Below are 20391 nucleotides of genomic sequence, written 5' to 3'. Positions count from 1 at the left end.
CACCCACGGAATCTATTTAAAATTATACTTACTATTTTTCTGGCTACACATGGTGAAGACCCGGAGTACTATGTACCATTAAATAGGCTGAATATTTTTTAAAAGGTACCCAAAAAGTGCCTCATTGTTGATGCGTACCCGTGAAAAAACACTCAACGAATAGCCGAACGCTATGCAATGATAGATTTTCCTATAGTGTGGGAGTGTGGGCTAAAGGTATAACCATCCTTCCAACCATCCAAACACGGGATTACCTGGATTTATTTAGGCCTTTCGGTGATGTGCGCTCAGTGGGAGAAGATGTTTCCGTCGATTATGAAGGCATCTGTGACAACTTCGTCAATCTCAAGATGATGTGCCGACTCAGTCTCTCAGAGGTATTCATAGGGATAGGATATGTGTGCGTTCGTTCATAAGAATGAGTGTATGTGTGTCTGTACTGTGTTAAAAAATGACAGGTTGCTCAGGTCCTCTCTGTTGAATATATGGTTTTGTGCATGTATATTGTATAGCCTGGCCCACCTCCTAGTCATTGTATAGTTGAGGTTGTGGCCCACCTTGTACTCCATATATACGTGCGCTTTGCACCGATCAATACATCGTGAAGCATTGCCAAACTCTCGTTTCCAACAAGGTATCATACCTAAGATCCTAACCCTAACCCTGTGCCGCCGCTGCCGCCGCGATCTCATCGCCGCCGCCGCCCAACACCACCACCGCCGTCGCCGCCATGTACCCCACGCCGTCGCGACCGCCGCCCCGTGTGCGCCGCCGCCCCGCTTCCGCCCCCCAACCTGCCGCGCCGCCCTTCGGCCGCGCCGCCTCCCATCCGCCGCGCCGCTTCTCGCATGACGCCGCCGCCCTCGTCTCCCCATGGCCTCCCCTGGCTCCTCCGGCACCACCCGCAGCCGCCGCACCAATCCGTTCGAATGCCCCGATCCCGTTGTCATCCGCGACCTCAACATCCTCGCTCGGGTTCCCGTCGTCCTCGACCACCTCACCTCTACCTACTTTGCGTGGAAGACGTACTTCTCCCTTGTGTTCCGCGAGTACAACATCCGGGATCATATCGATGGCTCCATGGATTCCCACTTCATGAAGGACGATGAGGAGTGGATGTCCATCGACGCCATCCTCATTCGTTGGTTCTACACCACCATCTCGAAGGACCTCTTCCACACGGCGGTCTCCGCCGACGATGATGCTCACGCCGTTTGGACCAAGCTCAACGGCCTCTTCACCGACAATGCGCTCCAACGCAAGGTTTTCTTGCACGGCGAGTTTTTTGGGTGCCAGTAGCTTGACCCATCTGTCGACGATTACTGCATGCGCCTCAAGAAGCTTGTTGATGAGCTCCGTGAGCTTGGTGAGAAGGTCTCCGACGAGCTCCTACTCAGCACCCTCATCGCCGGCCTGAGCGACGATTTCGGGAACGCCGCCTCCAACATCCGCTTCATCACCAACCCGACGATCCCCAAGATCGTCGCCTTCCTGAAGTTGGAGGAGAGGCGGATGCGGATGTCACGCACCCGGGCCACCCACACCGCCCTCACTGCCGGTACTCGCAGCGGTGCGCCGCCCACCGCCCCGCCGAGGCCCGCTCCGGGCCTCTTCGGCGCCCGCCCGGCCGCTCATCAGGCGCTTCACGCGGCCCCTCAGGCGTACCAGCCCATGCCGCTCTATGGCCCCTCTGCGGTCTATGGGCTGCCTCCGGCCGGTGGGTTTGTGGCGCTCCTGCCTCAGCCGGCGCCGTCCGCCCTGGCTCTCCCACCGGCGCCTTGGGACCCCGCGCTCCTAGAGGCCCTCCACACCGCCCCCACGCCGCAGCAGTACACTGGCGGTGGCGACTGGTATAAGGACACCGGAGCCATGGCTCACATGTCCCCCAACCCCGGTAACCTTCTTGCCGCTCACCCCATTCACACCGCTGCTCGCATTACCGTGGGTGACGGCTCTTCCATGCCTATTACTCATGTCGGCCATCCTACTTTTCCTTCTAACTCCATGCCATTATATCTTTCTAATGTGCTTGTCTCTCCTGACATCATTAAAAATCTTGTTTCCGTTCATTCTCTTACACGTGAAAATCCTGTTACCGTTGAATTTGACATGTTTGGGTTTTCTGTTAAGGATGCCCGTACCTGGATGGTGCTCCACCGATGTGACAACCCCGACGAGCTCTACCCGGTCCACTCATCTACCTCCTCCGTCGCTGCACCCATGGCGCTTTCCGCCGGAGTGGACCTTTGGCACGCTCGTCTCGGTCATCCCAACATCACCGTTCGTCATATTCTTCGGAGTTTTTCATTCACGTGTAATAAGATCGACGATCACACTTGTCATGCTTGTCGTCTCGGCAAACATGTTCGTCTTCCTTTTAGCACTTCCTCGCATGTCGCATCATACCCATTTGAGTTAATTCATAGTGATGTTTTGACCTCTCTTGTTGCAAGTAACACAGGCTATCTTTATTACCTTGTCATACTTGATGATTTTTCGCACTATGTGTGGACCTTCCCGTTGCGGTGAAAGTCGGACTCTGTTGCCACTCTCACCGCTTTTTACTCCTATGTCTCCATGCAGTTTGGACGTCCCATTCATGCGTTGCAAACAGACAACGGGAAGGAGTTTGATGACCTTGCGATCCGCAACCTTCTCGCCACACACGGCACGATCTTTCGTCTCACGTGCCCGTACACTTCGCAACAAAACGGCCGCGCTGAGCGTGTGCTTCGCACTCTTAATGATTCCGTTCGCACCCTCCTCTTTCACGCCAACGTGCCACCACGTTTTTGGCCCGACGCGCTCGCCACCGCATCACTACTCATTAACATTCGTCCTTGTCGCACTCGCGGGAATTTTGCACCTCATCACCTCTTGTTTGGCACGCCACCTTCCTATGCTGAGCTCCGCATTTTCGGTTGCCTTTGCTACCCCAGCATCGCTTCCACTTCTCCTCATAAGCTCGCACCTCGGTCTATGGCCTGCATCTTTCTCGGCTATCCCCCCAACACCAAAGGCTATCCCCCCAACACGTTTACTTTGATGAGATGTTTTTTCCGTTCCAGCAGGTACCTTCGGATGTTGCGGCTTTGCCCGCTCCCGGTGACGGCCGCTCTCGTGCCTCTCTTGGGCCGCCTCCCGGCTTTGAGGGTGCCCCCCGCGCTACGGGTCGAGTTTCTCCCCAATTGGCTGCCCTAGGGGCCGCACCTCCCTCGGCGCCCGCGACGCCCCTGGCGTCCCCGGCCTCAACCAGACCGGCGGCCTCGCCCGCCGCCTCGCGTGCGGCCGCTTCGCCCACGGCGGTCTCGCTGGCGGCCATGCCTGCGGCCTCGCCCGCGTCGGTCTCAGAGGAGGCGGGCTCTTCTTCGTCGTCGCCCGTCTCCACTCCGGACCCGTTGCCCCGCCCGATGACTCGCTCTCGGGCTGGCACCCTCCGACCGAGCACGTGGTACCCCAGCGATGAGTACCTTCTCGCTGCTTCCGTCTCTGAGCCGTCTTCTCTCCCATCGTCAGCTCGAGCCGCCCTTCGGATCCTCATTGGCTCGCCGCGATGCAGGAATAGTTCACGCGCTCCAACGGAACCGTACCTGGCAGTTCGTCCCTCGGCCGCCCCGTGCCAACATCATCACAGGCAAGTGGGTCTTTCGACACAAGACTCGTCCGGACTAGCCGTGCTTATGATCCGCGTCGTGCTCCAGCTAGCCGTGTCTCGAGCTTGGCCTGTGCATCAGTTGGACGTGTCCAACGCCTTCTTGCACGGCCACCTGGCTGAGCAGGTGTTATGTGAGCAGCCAACCGGCTTCGTCGACGCCACGCATCCAGATCATGTGTGCTTGCTCTCCCGTTCTCTTTACGGGTTGAAGCAGGCACCTCGGACCTGGTACCAGCGCATCGCCGCCTTCCTGCAGACGCTCGGATTTACATCGACTCGCTCCGATGCGTCCCTCTTCGTGTATCATCACGGAGTTGACACGGCCTACTTGCTGCTGTACGTCGATGACATCATTCTGACGGCATCCACTGTCGCGCTTCTTCAGCGGCTCACTGCTCGTCTTCGCGATGAGTTTGCCCTGAAGGACTTGGGTCCTCTGCATTACTTCCTTGGCATTGAGGTGGTTCGGCGGCCAGATGGGTTCTTCCTGCATCAGCGCTATGCCCATGAGCTTCTCGACCGAGCTGGCATGCTTAACTACAAGCCCGCTCCCACGCCCGTCGACACCGAGGCCAAGGTTTCCGCTTTGGAGGGTTCGCCTGCATCTGATGCATCATTCTACCGCTCCATTGTGGGCGCCTTGCAGTACCTGACCCTGACGCGCCCCGACTTGCAGTATGCTGTTCAGCAGGTCTGTCTTCACATGCATGCTCCGCACGACTCTCACTGGACTCTAGTGAAGCGTATCCTCCGATACATACGCGGCACCCAGTCCTTGGGACTTACGCTGACGGCCTCCGCCTCCACCGACCTCATCGCCTACTCTGATGTGGACTGGGCCGGCTGCCCGGACACAGGCGCTCCACCTCAGGGTACTGTGTCTACCTTGGGCCGTCCCTGATCTCTTGGTCCTCCAAGCGACAGCCCACCGTCTCCCGCTCGAGTGCCGAGGCTGAGTATCGAGCAGTGGCTAACGCCGTTGCTAAATGCTCTTGGCTCCGTCAGCTACTCCAGGAGTTGCTTTGTGATGTTCATAAGGCCACGCTCGTCTACTGCGACAACGTCTCCGCCGTCTGCCTCTCCGCCAACCCGGTCCACCATCGTCGAACGAAGCATATTGAGCTCGATATACACTTCGTTCGTGAGCAGGTGGCTCTTGGGCGCATCTGGGTCCTCCACGTCCCGACGGCGCAGCAGTTCGCCGATGTCATGACAAAAGGATTGCCTACTTCTGTCTTCGAGGAGTTCAGATCCAGTATTTGCGTCTCCGGCGACGCTTCGAATGCGGAGGGTGTTGAATATATGGTTTTGTGCATGTATATTGTATAGCCTGGCCCACCTCTTAGTCATTGTATAGTTGAGGTTGTGGCCCACCTTATACTCCATATATACGTACGCTTTGCACCGATCAATACATCGTGAAGCATTGCCAAACTCTCGTTTCCAACACTCTCTAAAACAGGCTAGTTTTCTTTTGTGGATACGAGGAGTTACACGGTTCTCATGCACGTGCCTGCATTGAAAACGCACGGTTATCATGACCACACGCATATCGACCGTGTCCTAGCACGTACGCGAAGGTAGCGACGCGACGAGGGTGAAGTTGACTCGAGTCCACTCACCGTGGCTTCCACCACACATACACATATTTTTTCCGTTATTACAGTGTGGTTGCATTTGCATGGACCACATGAGTGGAGCAAAGGTGAAAAACTCATTATAGATCGTGTTTCACGTGTCAAAATCTCTTGACTGACCGATGTTGGAGTCATCGTTTGCATGCGTTGGCAAACTGACGACAGACCGGCCGGCAGGGGCGCCGCACTATAAACAGCCCCGCGCGCAGCCAGGCAAGGCGCGCGGCACTATATAAATCGTCCGAACGATCAGCCGCATCATCTATCTTCTGGCCGTTCAAAGATGGAAGACCACAAGACGAGCCGCCTCGCCGCGACGGCGAGCCCCCTCGGCGAGCCTCTTCTCACGGCTACGGGGAAACGAGTTGTTGACGGCGACGCCGAGGCGCAGCTCCCTCCGTATCGCAGCGCCGGCGCCTCCTTCTCCAGGACGTGCCTCAACCTCACCAACGCCGTCTCGGGCATCGGGGTGCTCACCATGCCCTACGCGGTGTCGCGGGGAGGGTGGCTCAGCCTGGCGCTCTTCGCCCTCGTCGGCGCCGTCTGCTACTACACCGGCACGCTCATAGCGCGCTGCATGCGCGCCGACGGCTCCGTCGCCACCTACCCGGACGTCGGCCAGCTGGCCTTCGGCGCCGCCGGCCGGAGAACCGTCGCCGTGTTCATGTACGTGGAGCTCTACCTCGTCGCCATCAGCTTCCTGGTCCTCGAGGGCGACAACCTCGACAAGCTCTTCCCCGGCGCCAGCGTGGAGCTGCCTGCCGGCTACCAACTGCGCGGGAAGCAGCTCTTCATCGTCCTGGCCGGCGCCGTCGTGCTGCCCACCACCTGGCTCAAGAACCTCGGCGTGCTCGCCTACGTGTCGGCGCTCGGGCTCGTCGCGTCTGCGGCCTTGACGGCGTCGCTTGTGTGGGCCGGCGTCTCTGAGTCCGGGTTCCGCGGGAGCGGCAACGTCCTCAACCTCGCCGGTCTGCCCACCTCCCTCGGCCTCTACTTCGTCTGCTTCACCGGCCATGCCGTCTTTCCCACGATATACTCGTCCATGAAGAACAGCAAGCAATTCTCCCAAGTGCTGCTCTTCTCCTCGGTGCTCTGCAGCCTCAACTACGGACTCACGGCGGTGCTGGGCTACCTCATCTACGGAGACGACGTGCAGTCGCAGGTGACGCTCAACTTGCCATCAGGGAGGGTCTACACCAAGATCGCCATCGTGATGACTCTCGTCAACCCGCTGACCAAGTACGCGCTGCTCGTTGCGCCCATCACGTCGGCGATCGAGGAGAGGTTCTCGCTCGCGGGGAGTGGGCCGGCGAGGGTGGCCGTCAGCACCGCCGTTCTTGTCAGCACGGTCGCGGTGGCGTCCATGGTGCCCTTCTTCGGGTTCCTCATGTCCTTCATCGGTTCCTTGCTCAGCGTCATGGCCACAGTCTTCTTCCCCTGCCTCTGCTACCTCAAGATCTACAAAGCCAAAGGCCTACGCCGTGTCGAGGTCGCTGCCATCGTCGCCATCCTGCTGCTCGGGGCGTTTGTTGCCGTCACTGGCACCTACTCTTCTTTGTTGGACATCATAGGCACTTTCTAATTAAGAGATAATTCCATTTAGCTGTGCTAGCATATAGTACAAACAAAAAGCCGAGTGATCCTAATGTACATAAGATAAAGTGAAGGTCATCCCTCTTTTGAGAATCCGTTGACTACACTGCGGAGATGGCTCTTCGCGAGATCAGATGCGTGGGGGCTAAGGTTTACTTGGACAATTAAAGAGTTCAACCCAATCCAGAGTGTATTGGATTTGGTCCTTATGTACGTTCAGTGGGAGGTGGCTTTTTCGCTACAGTTTGCCTAATTCACATCTAGAAGTTTTTTAAGAATGTCACATCTAAGCTTCCACAAATATATAATACAGCAACAAAAAAAACTAGGACAAAAAAATAGACCACAAACAAAGTAAACATCAGCTTAGATGTGACATAACTATGTCAGATCTAGATGTGTCCTAGACAGACCCTTTTCGCTATGCTCCCTAAAGGCGGTTACACGTATTGGTTCTAATCACTCACCCCTGTTTTTCTTGCCGGGGGAGGGTGCCCCCTAGATCGAAGCGTTTTCACTTTGAAACCTCGAGGCTATTGCAACCAGGGTTTTGTGGAAGCAGTGCAGCTTAGGTGGGCGGAGGCGGCTACCGCCTAGGGTGTTGTGTGTTGTCGACATTTGGCATCATTGTGCCAAATCAGTGCGGCGGTTCATGTGTGGGTGGGGGGCAATCTTGGTGCTGATTTGAGGGCCCGTAAGAAGGCCCTCCTTGACCAGATCAAGGCGTTGGATGTGATTGTTGACGACGTTGGCCTCTCTGTCGATGAGTGGCTCGTGCGCTACACCCTCGAAGCCTTTTTTATGGAGATCTTCAAGGGTGAAGAGCTTTCTTGGCAGCGTCGGGCAGAGGGGGTGGGGGTGTCTTGGCTCTTCGAAGGGGGCGGGGGGGGCGCTAATACCGCCTATTTCCAGGCTATTGCTAATGGGCGGCGTCTCAAATGCTCTATCCCTTATTTGTGGAGGGAGATGTCCTCCTTGAGCAGTCAGGAGATATCGTGACACACATTTACTCCTTGTATAAGGAGCTCTTCATGGCAGAACCCTACTATAGGATTTCTCCGGCTGATGATTATTGGCCAGTAGCAGCCAAAGTTTCTGCCACTGAGAATGTGAAACTATCTCTGCCTTTCTCGTCGGAGGAGGTGGGCAGGGGATTGCTAATATGAAGTCTAGCTAGGCACCAGGCCCAGGCGGCCTGCCGGTGGCCTTCTTCCAAAAGTTTTGGCTACAATTTCGGCCTCTGATCATGCTGATGTTTCATGAATTTTATATCGGGACTCTCGACATGGTGTGCTTGAACTTTGGTGTCATTACCCTGATCCCCAAAATAGTGGTCGAGAATCCGGATGGTGAAGAGCCCCGCGCCTCTCCCCCACACAGGCAGCACATTTGTCGAAGTGGAGGCTGTCGTGGAACGTGGCCGGCGGGCTTCGAGCTAAGCCTGGCGCTCTTCGCCCTCGTCGGCGCCGTCTGCTACTACACCGGCACGCTCATAGCGCTCTGCATGCGCGCCGACGGCTCCGTCGCCACCTACCCGGACGTCGGCCAGCTGGCCTTCGGCGCCGCCGGCCGGAGAACCGTCGCCGTGTTCATGTACGTGGAGCTCTACCTCGTCGCCATCAGCTTCCTGGTCCTCGAGGGCGACAACCTCGACAAGCTCTTCCCCGGCGCCGGCGTGGAGCTGCTCGTCGCGTCTGCGGCCTTGACGGCGTCGCTTGTGTGGGCCGGCGTCTCTGAGTCCGGGTTCGGCGGGAGCGGCAACGTCCTCAACCTCGCCGGCCTGCCCACCTCCCTCGGCCTCTACTTCGTCTGCTTCACCGGCCACGCCGTCTTTCCCACGATATACTCGTCCATGAAGAACCGCGAGCGCTTCTCCCAAGTGCTGCACTTCTCCTCGGTGCTCTGCAGCCTCAACTACGGGCTCACGGCGGTGCTGGACTACCTCATCTACGGAGACAACGTGCAGTCGCAGGTGACGCTCGACCTGCCATCAGGGAGGCTCTACACCAAGATCGCCATCGTCATGACCCTCGTCAACCCGCTGACCAAGTACGCGCTGCTCGTCGCGCCCATCACGTCGGCGATCGAGGAGACGTTCTCGCTCGTGGGGAGTGGGTCGGCGAGGGTGGCCGTTAGCACCGCCCTTCTCGTGAGCACGGTCGCAGTGGCGTCCATGGTGCCGTTCTTCGGGTTCCTCATGTCCTTCATCGGTTCCTTCCTCAGCGTCATAGCCACAGTCTTCTTCCCCTGCCTCTGCTACCTCAAGATCTACAGAGCCAAAGGCCTACGCCGGGTCGAGGTCGCGGCAATCGTGGCCATCCTGCTGCTAGGGGCGTTCGTTGCCATCACTGGCACCTACACTTCTTTGTTGGACATCATAGGCACTTTCTGACAGATAGCTAGTACTTCCTATTAACTGTGCTATGCTAGACATTTATTTTGAGACGGAGGGAGTAGTACAAACAAAACAAACCGAGTGATCTTAGTGTATGTAAGATAAAGTGAAGGTCATCCCTAATTTTGAATCCGTTGATTTGCAAAAAAAAAAAGGACCATTAATTATCGACTTCGATATTCACACTCGGGGGCCATTCTGCTGGGTGTCAAGGAGGTCATTTTCGTAGCTAAGGATATGGATCGCAGGAAGTTCTTTCTTAGCATGTCTCTGGCCGAAAGATGTTTGAACCTCAGTTGAGAGGTGATAATTACCCGGCTGACCACGGGCGGTCTTCAGTTTTTCTATCTGAGCGGAAGGCCGAGGTTGATCGAAGTACTATCTCGGTGGTGGTGACGGGGGACTTCAATCTGATTTGGCGGAGCGTGGACAAAAACTCGACTATTGTGGACATTCGGTGCATGCCTCTTTTCAATGACTACATTGCGGAGATGATTCTTCGCGAGATCGTTCACGTGAGGGCTAGGTTACTTGGACTAATAGAGAGCTCAATCCAATCCAGGGTGTATTGGATTTGGTCCTTGCGTCCGTTCAGTGGAAGGTGGCTTTTCCGCTATGCTCCCTAAAGGCAGTTACCTGAATTTGGCTCTCAGCACTCACCCCTGCTTTTCTCGTCGGGGGAGGGTGCCCCCTGGATCGAAGTGTTTCCACTTTGAAACCTTGGGGCTATTGCATCAGGTTTTGTGGAAGCAGTGCAGCTTAGGTGGGTGAAGGCGGCTGCTGCTCCGCGTAGGGTGTTCTGTGTTGTCGGCATTGGCATCACAGTGACAAATCACTGCGACAATTCATGTGTGGGTGGGTGGGAGGGGCAATCTTGGTGCTTGACTAGATCAAGGTGTTGGATGTGATTGTCACGACGTTAGCCTCTCTGCCGATGAGTGGCTCGTGCGGTACACCCTCAAAGCCTCTCTTATGGAGATCTTCAAGGGTGAAGAGCTTTTCTGACAGCGTGAGGCGATGGGGGTGGGGGTGTCAGAATTGGCAATTAGAAGAGGGACGCTAATACCGCCTATTGCCAGGCTATTGCTAATGGGCGGCGTCCCAAATGCTCTATTCCTTGTTTGTGGGAGGGAGATGTCCTCCTTGAGCAGTCAGGAGATATCGTGACACGCATTTACTCCTTGTATAAGGAGCTCTTCATGGCCGAACCCTACTATGGGGTTTCTCCAACTGATGATTATTGCCAGTAGCAGCTAAAGTTTCTGCCACTGAGAATGTGAAACCATCTCCGCCTTTCTCGTCGGAGGAGGTGGGTAGGGAATTGCTGACATGAAGGCTGGCTAGGCACCTGGCCCAGGCGGCCTGCTGGTGGCCTTCTTCCAGAAGTTTTAGCTGCAGTTTTAGTCTCGGTCATGCCGATGTTCCACGAATTTTATATTGGGACTCTCGACATGGTGCGCTTGAACTTTGGTGTCATTACCTTGATCCCCAAAATAGTGGTCGAGAAGCCGGATGGTGAAGAGCCCCGCGCCTCTCCCCCGCACAGGCAGCACGTCTGTTGAAGTGGAGGCTGTCGTGGAGCGTGGCGGGCAGGCTTGGAGCTAGGAAGGCGGCGGTGGAGTCAATGTGGTGGTGTGGCCATGGAGGTGCTACGACGGCGGTGGAAAGAGACCACCAACGCCGGCAAGAGGGGGCATCAGATGCGACGTTGAGGTAGGGGAAATGTGTGGATGCGGGCGGCGACCTGGGCAGCGTCGGTGCGGCCTAAAGTGGTAGGCGGCGGTGATGGCGGTGTGGCCGGAGGTTTCATGTGCGTAGGGGGAGGGGGGAATGGGTGTGGTGCCACCGACAGGCGGGGTAGGGGGAGGACAAGGGCAAGAGAATTCCTTATTTAACATCGTCTTAAAATTTGTTGCCTTATTTGATATTGAAAAGAATTGTCTTCCTTATTTAACACCGGGTTTACATTTTATGCCCTTTATGACACTATCATCCATTTTGAGTCTTAACGGTGTTAAATGACACATGAAAAGACCTATTTCCTCCATATATGTTATGTGATCGAAATTTTACGTGGATGTGAGTATCCGACCGACTCATTTTGTGCCTTGGTCCCAACCTTGACGGCGTTGTAGCCAAGTGCTTTCCGGCGTACAGACCTACAGGCTAGCTCGAGTATTTTCCAAGCTAATGGGTTCCGCAGAGACGTAGATGATAATGTGCACATATACACCAAGAAACAAGCAGGCAGACACGTGGATCGATTCTAGTTGGACGTGTACTGCTATACGTACTAGACGAAGCTAGCTAAGCAGCCGATCTCTCGCTTGATCGATTCTATGTTGGCTGGCTGATGGCCACAACACGAACACACGAGGCGGTTGATGGCCACATGATCTTGTCGGTCCTGTTTATTTTCTTTCGTTCAACCTCAACTCTATTAAGTTACTGGCTTGTTGTACACTACTCTCTTCGTTTCACAATGTAGCGCATATAATTTTTTTTAAGTTAAACTTTATAAACCTTGATCAAATTTGTAGAGAAAATCATATACATCTAGAATATCAAATACATATGCTTAGATACATCACAAGACATACTTTTATATTATATACATTTGGTATTGTAGATATAAATAATTTTCTATGTAAACTTGGTCAAAGTTTATAAAATTTGACTTTATAGAAAATCTATACGCACTATATTATGAAACGGAAAGAGTACTGACTACGATATTAAGGGGGTGTTTGGATTGCAGCCCCAACTTACCACGCAAAAAATTTGGCGTTGACCTGAGCACGGGCGCCTATTTGGATGAGCTCCAATTAATTGGCACGCCCCAGTCCCATCCACTTCTCTCGTTCATTTCGCTTCCAATATATTGGCGAGAGCGTGGCGTCCGATTCCTCAGCCAACTTTTTGGCGAGCCAATAGTTGGCATGGCTACCACAGGCAGAAACCAAACGAGCCCTAACGTACTCTGCCGTGAACTACTATTGATGTAAACCGGCCACGCTGCTAACCACCGTGCGCCCTGCCGTTACCAAACACACTGCTCCCAGCCGCCATATGCCTCCGCATAGCTGACTGGCGCACCTCGCGTAGTACTCCCTCCGTTCGGAAAAAACTTGTCCCAACCTTGTTCCTCAAATGGATATATCTAGTATCAAGTTAGTGCTAGATACATCCATTTAAAAGAAACGTCTTTCAGACGGAGGGAGTACAATTTTGCTGGCCCCATGCCGCCCGCTGCACGCCACGCCGCAAGCCGCATGAGATCCGCGCGCTGCCGCCCAGGATGTGCGAGCCGCTGGCACGCGAGCTCCGTGCGTAGCCGTATCTACATCATGACCTTGTTGTGTGATTTATTATGCACCGCCAACGTCTTGACATGGAAGTACTGAAGCTAAACTAGATGCAGACATAGTCGCATAATGGAGCTAAACTACCACATAACAATTTTAATCACATATCACATTAGGGGCAAATAGATCTTTTCAAGTGTCATTTAACACCGTTAAGTCTCAAAATAGATAAAAGTGTCATAAAGGGCATAAATTTTAGACACGGTGTTGGATAGGGAAGAAAAAGTTTCTCGGTGTCAAACAGGGAAACAACATTTAAAACAGTGTCATATAAGGAATTTTCTCGACAAGGGCGGGCGTCGTGTGTGTCCGTGCAATGTCCGCGTCGACACAAACCCGACCCAAATTTGGGCAAAAAATGGGTCGCGGGAGGATGAAAAATGAACGGCTGCCGGTTTGCGTTGGCATGTTGGGCTGCGATTTCTGTTCGTTTCGACCCAAACGGATACGCACGGACAAAATGTGTCACCCTGTTGGAGTTGCCCTTAGAGAAGATCAGTGGAGGTACATATTATCTAGCCCTGCCATCGGCCGATAGTGTTTGGCCCCCTTTTGAAGCTTCATCGGCAAAGTAATTGGCTTTATTAGTCTATATTGTCATGGCTAGTGAGATGTTAGCAAAACAAGGTGTGGATAAACAGATGATAGATTATCATTTACAATTTTGACTTGTATACATAACTGAAACGGTTTGGTAGGGCGGTGATACCAAGCAGTATCATCCATTCATCGTATATCCTATACCAAGGGAAGCTTTGCTTTGTTATTGGTTTGGTTTACATGCTGAAACTGTAATAAATTATTAGGGTTGGATATTTGACGAGAGGAGGGGGTGTGTGGTGTGTCTCGGTCCGCACTCAACAGGTGAGGGCTAGAGGGAGTAGCAATCAAACGTAAAGTAACGTAATGACTTAGGTGGCATTTTTTAGTTGAAGGAAATTATCTAACTGCTAATCCCTCCGGCCCCCCTACTCCAACTGGATGGGGTCCCTCTCCTAATTTCCTTCAACTGAAAAATGCCACCTAAATCATTATGTTACTTTACGTTTGATTGCTACGTAGGTGTAGCATTGCTCGTTAGTGCCTCCCGGCCGGGACACGGAGGCTGCCTTTCTCCCAGACGCAGTAGTCCCTGCCGTGCGCCGCGATGTGGAAATCCGACGGCACCGCGCCGCCCACGTCGTACCTCGTCCCGATCTTGACGAACACCCTCTCGTCGACGACGGCCACGTACAGGTCGGCGTCGGCGACGAGGATCCGCAGCTTGCTCCCGGCGTGGACGCCGTTCCGCGCCCTGATCGCCGCCAGCTTGGCCAGCTGCACCTTCAGGTTCCACTCGAACATGTGGTCGTAGAACTGCATCGCGATGATCTCAATGTGTTACATACGTAGAGAGGACAGAGGAGAGGCGTAAGCGTGAAGAGGACTTACGATGCAGGGGACGCCGGGGTGGGTGAGGATGTAGGCGTAGCCCTGCATCACCTTGTCCGCCGGGAACGGCCACAGCTTCTGCGTCGACCCGGTGTCGTGGTTGTCGACGAACGTGACGGCCCTCTCCGGCAGCCAGCCGATCATGCCGGCCGCCTTCCCGGACCGGTCACGCAACCGCCACAGCTCGGCCTGCACGCCCGCCTGCAGCACCCCCTTGGTGGCGAAGTCGAACGCCATGACCGACGGCGACGCCGCCTCCACCCAGTCCACCAGCCCCTGCCGGCACCGGTCCTGGTTGTGCGACGGCCTGCCGTCGCCGTCGTAGGCCAGCGGGTTCCATATCTCGGCCACCACGAAGCCCAGCCTGACGGCGTCGATGTAGGTCCTGGCGACGGCGGGCGAGTAGCCCCTGGCGAAGTCGAGGCGCCAGCCGTCGAAGCCGACGTCGGTCTTGAGCCAGCGGAGCCAGTCGGAGAGCTCCCTCCGCACCCGCGGGCTCAGGTGGTCGACGTCGGGCGCCGCGTCGAAGCCGTCGCCGGTGTCGCGGTGGCCCGTGCCGTCCGAGTACGTGGCGTCGTCGGCGCAGACCTCGGCGGGGCCCCAGTCGAGGCGCGCATCGGGCGTCCCGCCCTCGAAGGCGCAGTAGACGCCGCGCGCGTCCTGCTTGTCGGCGGTCCGGTGGTTGATCACCACGTCGGCCACGCACTGTATTCCTCTGGCGTGGAAGGCCGCGAGCAGGGACCTGAGCTCCGCCGCCGCGCCGTACCTGGACGCGTCGAGGTCGTAGAGCCGGCCCGGCATGTAGCCCTGGGGGGAGACGGAGTGCGAGGGCGGGGGGAGCCAGACGTGGGTGACGCCGGCGTCGGCTATGTCGCCGACCTGGGCCTTGAGGTGGTTGTACCAGCCCCCCTGCTTCTTCCACGACTCCCAGTTGAACCCCTGCGCGCATTGTGCATCGCGTTAGTAAACAGTCAGCAGTGAAGCATCTACCGAGTGACGACGTATCACAGTGACGTACCTGGAAGAGGATCTGTGGCTTGGCTCGGACCAAGTTAGTACAGCAGCTGCAGAGCGCCACGAGAAGCAGCAGGCACAGGCTGCTGCAATGCTTCATCTGTTGTCGTCGGTCTTTGTGGAGAAGAGAAGGGAATGGAATGGAGGATGACCGTTGTTTGTGCCGCCGGGGCCGGGGATATATGTAGGCGGTCGGAGGCGGCCGGGAACGTTGAGGAACGGAATCGGATTTAGTACTTGTAGTGGATAACTTGATATGGATGTGGATATCCGTAGTACTAGATAAAGACATTGTCATGTAGTAGTACATTAATGGTAGCCCCGCGCGGACTCGACGGTCAGCGAGCAGGTATACGGCGGCGGCCGGCGGACACGGAGGAGGAACCAATGGAGCAATCACGGCTCGAGGGTTTGCTTTGCTTGCAACGTCCTACCGGTTACGGGCTACGGTGCTAACTACTCTACCATAGCACACTGCTGACCTGCGGCTCGATCCCCGCATCCTCTTGTTGAATCAAAGATGGTTAAATTTCCTAACCATAAATATGTGTTATCATTTGATGAACGGATCACATCATTAGAGAATGATGTGATGGACAAGACCCATCTGTTAGCTTAGCATAATGATCGTTTAGTTTTATTGCTATTGCTTTCTTTATGACATACATGTTCCTCTGACTATGAGATTATGAAAGTCCCGAATACTGGAGGAACACATTGTGTGCTATCAAACGTCACAACATAATTGGGTGATCATAAAGATGCTCTACAGGTGTCTCCGAGGGTGTTTGTTGAGTTGGCATAGATCGAGATTAGGATTTGTCACTCCGTGTATCGGAGAGGTATCTCTGGGCCCTCTCGATAATGCACATCACTATAAGCCTTGCAAGCAATGTGACTAATGAGTTAGTTACGGGATGATGCATTACGGAACGAGTAAAGAGACTTGCCAGTAACGAGATTGAACTAGGTATGAGGATACCGACGATCGAATCTCGGGCAAGTAAAATACCGATGACAAAAGGAATGACGTGTGTTGTTATGCGGTTTGACCGATAAAGATCTTCATAGAATATGTAGGAACCAATATGAGCATCCATATTTCGCTATTGGTTATTGACCGGAGATGTGTCTCGGTCATGTCTAAATAGTTCTCGAACCCGTAGTGTCCGCACGCTTAACGTTCGATGACGATTTGTATTATGAGTTGTGTGTTTTGGTGACCGAAGTTTGTTCGGAGTCCCGATGAGATCATGGACATGACGAGGAGTCTTGAAATGGTCGAGAGGTAAAGGTTCATATATAGGACGATAGTATTCGGACACCGGAAGTGTTCTGGGGGTACCGGGTACGTATCGGGTCATCGGAAGGGGTTTCGGGCACCCCCCGGCAAAGATATGGGCCTTATTGGGCCAAGGGCGGGATAGACCAGCCCCTAGTGGCCAGGTGCGCCCCATATATGCCAAGTAGGAGGAGAAGGAAGGAGGGGAAGAGAGAAAGAAAAGGGGAGGTCCCCTTCCCTTCTCTCCCCCCTCTCTTTCCTTCCCCCTCCAACACTTTTGGAAGGGGGGGAGGCCGAATTGGACAAGGCTCCAAGTAGGATTTCTCCTACTTGGGCGCGCCCTTGCTGCTCCCCTCCCCCTCCCACCTATATATACGTGGGGAGGGGGCGCCTAGAAGACACACCAATAACTGTTAGCCATGTGCGGCGCCCCCCTCCACAGTTTACGCCTCTGGTCATATTCACGTAGAGCTTAGGCGAAGCCCTGTGCGGATCACTTCATGATCACCGTTGCCACGCCGTCGTGCTGACAGAACTCTCCCTCGTACTCAACTGGATCAAGAGCTCGAGGGACGTCATCGTGCTGAACGTGTGCTGAACATGGAGGTTCCGTACGTTCGGTACTTGGATCGGTTGGATCGTGAAGATGTTCGACTACATCAACCGCGTTACTAAACGCTTCCGCTTTCGGTCTATGAGGGTACGTGGAAAAACTCTCCCCGCTCGTTGCTATGCTTCTCCTAGATAGATCTTGCATGATCGCAGGATTTTTTTTTTTGAAATACTATGTTCCCCAACAGTGGCATCCGAGCCAGGTCTATGTGTAGATGTTATATGCACGAGTAGAACACAATGAGTTGTGGACGATAATAGTCATACTGCTTACCAGCATGTCTTACTTTGATTTGGCGGTATTGTTGGATGAAGTGGCCTAGACCGACATTACATGACCGCGTTCATGAGACTGGTTCTACCGCCGTGCTTCGCACACAGGTGGCTAGTTGTTGTCTGTTTCTCCAACTTTAGTTGAATCGAGTTTGACTACGCCCAGTCCTTGTTGAAGGTTAAAACAGCACACTTGATGAAAAATCATTGTGGTTTTGATGCGTAGGTAAGAACGGTTCTTGCTAGAAGCCCGTAGCAGCCACGTAAAACTTGCAACAACAAAGTAGAGGACGTCTAACTTGTTTTTGCATGGCTTGTTGTGATGTGATATGGTCAAGATGTGATGAGATATAAATTGTTGTATGAGATGATCATGTTTTGTTAAAGTTATCGGCAGCCGACAGGAGCCTTATGATTGTCTCTTTATTGCATAAGATGCAAGCGCCATATAATTGCTTTACTTTATCGCTATACGATAGCAATAGTTGAAAAAGCAATAGTTGGCGAGACGACCATGTGACGACACGTTGATAGAGATCAAGATGATGGAGATCATGGTGTCATGCCGGTGACGATGCAGATCATGACGGTGCTTTGGAGATGGAGATCAAAGGCACAAGATGATGATGGCCATATCATGTCACACATTTGATTGCATGTGATGTTTATCTTTTATGCATCTTAATTTGCTTAGTACGGCGGTAGCATTATAAGATGATTCCTCACTAAATTTCAAGGTATAAGTGTTCTCCCTGAGTATGCACCGTTGCGATAGTTCATCGTGCCGAGACACCACGTGATGATCGGGTGTGATAAGCTCTACGTTCACATACAACGGGTGCAAGCCAGTTTTGCACGTGCAGAATACTCGGGTTAAACTTGACGAGCCTAGCATATGCAGATATGGCCTCGGAACACTGAGATCGAAAGATCGAACATGAATCATATAGTAGATATGATCAACATAGAGATGTTCACCATTGAAAACTACTCCATCTCACGTGATGATCGGACATGGTTTAGTTGATATGGATCACGTGATCATTTAGATGACTAGAGGGATGTCTATCCATGATCATTTAGATGACTAGAGGGATGTCTATCTAAGTGGGAGTTCTTAGTAATATGATTAATTGAACTTTAATTTATCATGAACTTGGTCCTGATAGTATTTGCATATCTATGTTGTAGATCAATAGCTTGCGATGTAGCTCTCCGTTCATTTTTGATATGTTCCTAGAGAAAAATAAGTTGAAACATGTTATTAGCAATGATGCGGACTATCTCTGTGATCTGAGGATTATCCTCATTGCTGCACAGAAAAATTATGTCCTTGATGCACCGCTAGGTGACGGACCTATTGCAGGAGAAGATGCAGACGTTATGAACGTTTGGCAAGCTCGGTATGATAACTACTTAATAGTTTAGTGCGCCATGCTTTACGGCTTAGAACCGGGACTTCAAAAATGTTTTGAACGCCACGGAGCATATAAGATGTTCCAAGAGCTGAAATTGGTATTTCAGACTCATGCCCGAGTCGAGAGGTATGAGACCTCTGACAAGTACTTTGCCTACAAGATGGAGGAGAATAGCTCAACCAGTGAGCATGTGCTCAGATTGTCTGAGTAGTACAATCGCTTGAGTCAAGTGGGAGTTAATCTTCCAGATAAAATAGTGATTGACAGAGTTCTCTAGTCACTATCACCAAGTTACTGGAACTTCGTGATGAACTATAATATGCAAGGGATGACGAAAACGATTCCCGAGCTCTTTGTGATGCTGAAATCGACAAAGGTAGAAATCAAGAAAAACATCAAGTGTTGATGGTTGACAAGACCACTAGTTTCAAGTAAAGGGCAAGGGAAAGAAAGGGAACTTCAAGAAGAATGGCAAGCAAGTTGCCACTCCCATGAAGAAGCCCAAATCTAGACCCAAGCCTGACACTGAGTGCTTCTACTGCGAAGGAAATGGTCACTGGAAGCGGAACTGCCCCAAATACTTGGCGGATAAGAAGGATGGCAAAGTGAACAAAAGTATATATATGATATACATGTTATTGATGTGTACTTTACTAGTATTCATAGTAGCTCCTGGGTATTTGATACTGGTTCAGTTGCTATGATTAGTAACTTGAAACAAGAGTTATAAAATGAACATAAACTAGTTGAGGGCAAGGTGACGATGTGTGTTGGAAGTGATTCCAAGGTTGATAAGATCACCATCGCACACTCCCTTTACCTTCGGGATTAGTGTTGAACCTAAAATAAATGTTATTTGGTGTTTGTGTTGAGCATAATATGATTGGATCATGTTTATTGCAATATGATTATTCATTTAAGTCAAAGAATAATTGTTATTCTGTTTACATGAATAAAACCTTCTATGGTCATACACCCAAGGTGAATGGTTTATTGAATCTCGATTGTAGTGATACACATATTCATAATATTGATGCCAAAAGATGCAAAGTTGATAATGATAGTGCAACATATTTGTGGCACTGCCGTTTAGGTCATATTGGTGTAAAGCGCATGAAGAAACTCCATGCTGATGGGTTTTTGGAATCACTTGATTATGAATCATTTGATGCTTGCGAATCATGCCTCATGGGCAAGATGACTAAACCTCCGTTCTCCGGAACAATGGAGCGAGCAACTGACTTATTGGAAATAATACATACTGATGTATGCGGTCCGATGAGTGTTGAGGGTCGCGGCGGGTATCATTATTTTCTAACCTTCACAGATGATTTGAGCAGATATGGGTATATCTACTTAATGAAACGTAAGTCTGAAATATTTGAAAAAAGTTCAAAGAATTTCAGAGTGAAGTAGAAAATCATCGTAACAAGAAAATAAAGTTTCTACGATCTGATCGCAAAAACGAATATTTGGGTTACGAGTTTGGTCTTTATTTGAAACAAAGTGAAATGGTTTCGCAATTCACGCCATCTGGCACACCACGGAGTAATGGTGTGTCCGAACGTCGTAACCGTACTTTATTAGATATGGTGTGATCTATGATGTCTCTTACCGATTTACCATTATTGTTTTGGGGTTATGCATTAGAAACAGATGCATTCACGTTAAATAGGGCACCATCTAATCTGTTGAGACGACACCGTATGAAGTATG

General features: G+C 52.4%; 3 protein-coding genes across 3 annotated transcripts; 2 read left to right on the top strand and 1 right to left on the bottom strand.

Moving 5' to 3' along the window:
• Positions 1-5537: 5537 nt before the first annotated feature.
• LOC123100295 (amino acid transporter AVT1I) lies at positions 5538-7098 on the top strand. The gene has a single exon (XM_044522239.1). It carries the CDS (start codon positions 5576-5578, stop codon positions 6872-6874), a length of 1299 nt encoding a protein of 432 aa, XP_044378174.1. The 5' UTR covers positions 5538-5575; the 3' UTR covers positions 6875-7098.
• Positions 7099-8170: 1072 nt separating this feature from the next.
• LOC123097058 (amino acid transporter AVT1I-like) lies at positions 8171-9277 on the top strand. Its single transcript, XM_044518829.1, has one exon. It carries the CDS (start codon positions 8171-8173, stop codon positions 9275-9277), a length of 1107 nt encoding a protein of 368 aa, XP_044374764.1.
• Positions 9278-13298: 4021 nt separating this feature from the next.
• LOC123100294 (alpha-amylase isozyme 3D-like) lies at positions 13299-15241 on the bottom strand. The gene is made up of 3 exons (XM_044522238.1): positions 15095-15241; positions 14077-15015; positions 13299-14001 (listed from the first exon to the last, which is right to left on the bottom strand). Exons 1-3 carry the CDS (start codon positions 15188-15190, stop codon positions 13723-13725), a joined length of 1314 nt encoding a protein of 437 aa, XP_044378173.1. The 5' UTR covers positions 15191-15241; the 3' UTR covers positions 13299-13722.
• Positions 15242-20391: the final 5150 nt, after the last annotated feature.

The sequence above is a fragment of the Triticum aestivum genome, chromosome 4D (genome assembly GCF_018294505.1).
Source record: "Triticum aestivum cultivar Chinese Spring chromosome 4D, IWGSC CS RefSeq v2.1, whole genome shotgun sequence".
Taxonomy (NCBI): domain Eukaryota; kingdom Viridiplantae; phylum Streptophyta; class Magnoliopsida; order Poales; family Poaceae; genus Triticum; species Triticum aestivum.
Note: the sequence above shows the minus strand (reverse complement) of the source record. Positions and strands in the feature narration are given on the sequence as shown.

Bases quoted from the DNA above. Each gene is read 5' to 3' on its own strand.
- LOC123100295 (XM_044522239.1), top strand. From the start codon at position 5,576: ATGGAAGACCACAAGACGAGCCGCCTCGCCGCGACGGCGAGCCCCCTC.
- LOC123097058 (XM_044518829.1), top strand. From the start codon at position 8,171: ATGGTGTGCTTGAACTTTGGTGTCATTACCCTGATCCCCAAAATAGTG.
- LOC123100294 (XM_044522238.1), bottom strand. From the start codon at position 15,190: ATGAAGCATTGCAGCAGCCTGTGCCTGCTGCTTCTCGTGGCGCTCTGC. The intron at 15,016-15,094 runs GTACGTCACTGT...CAATGCGCGCAG, and splicing joins AGCCACAGATCCTCTTCCAG to GGGTTCAACTGGGAGTCGTG. The intron at 14,002-14,076 runs GTAAGTCCTCTT...ATCGCGATGCAG, and splicing joins ACCCCGGCGTCCCCTGCATC to TTCTACGACCACATGTTCGA.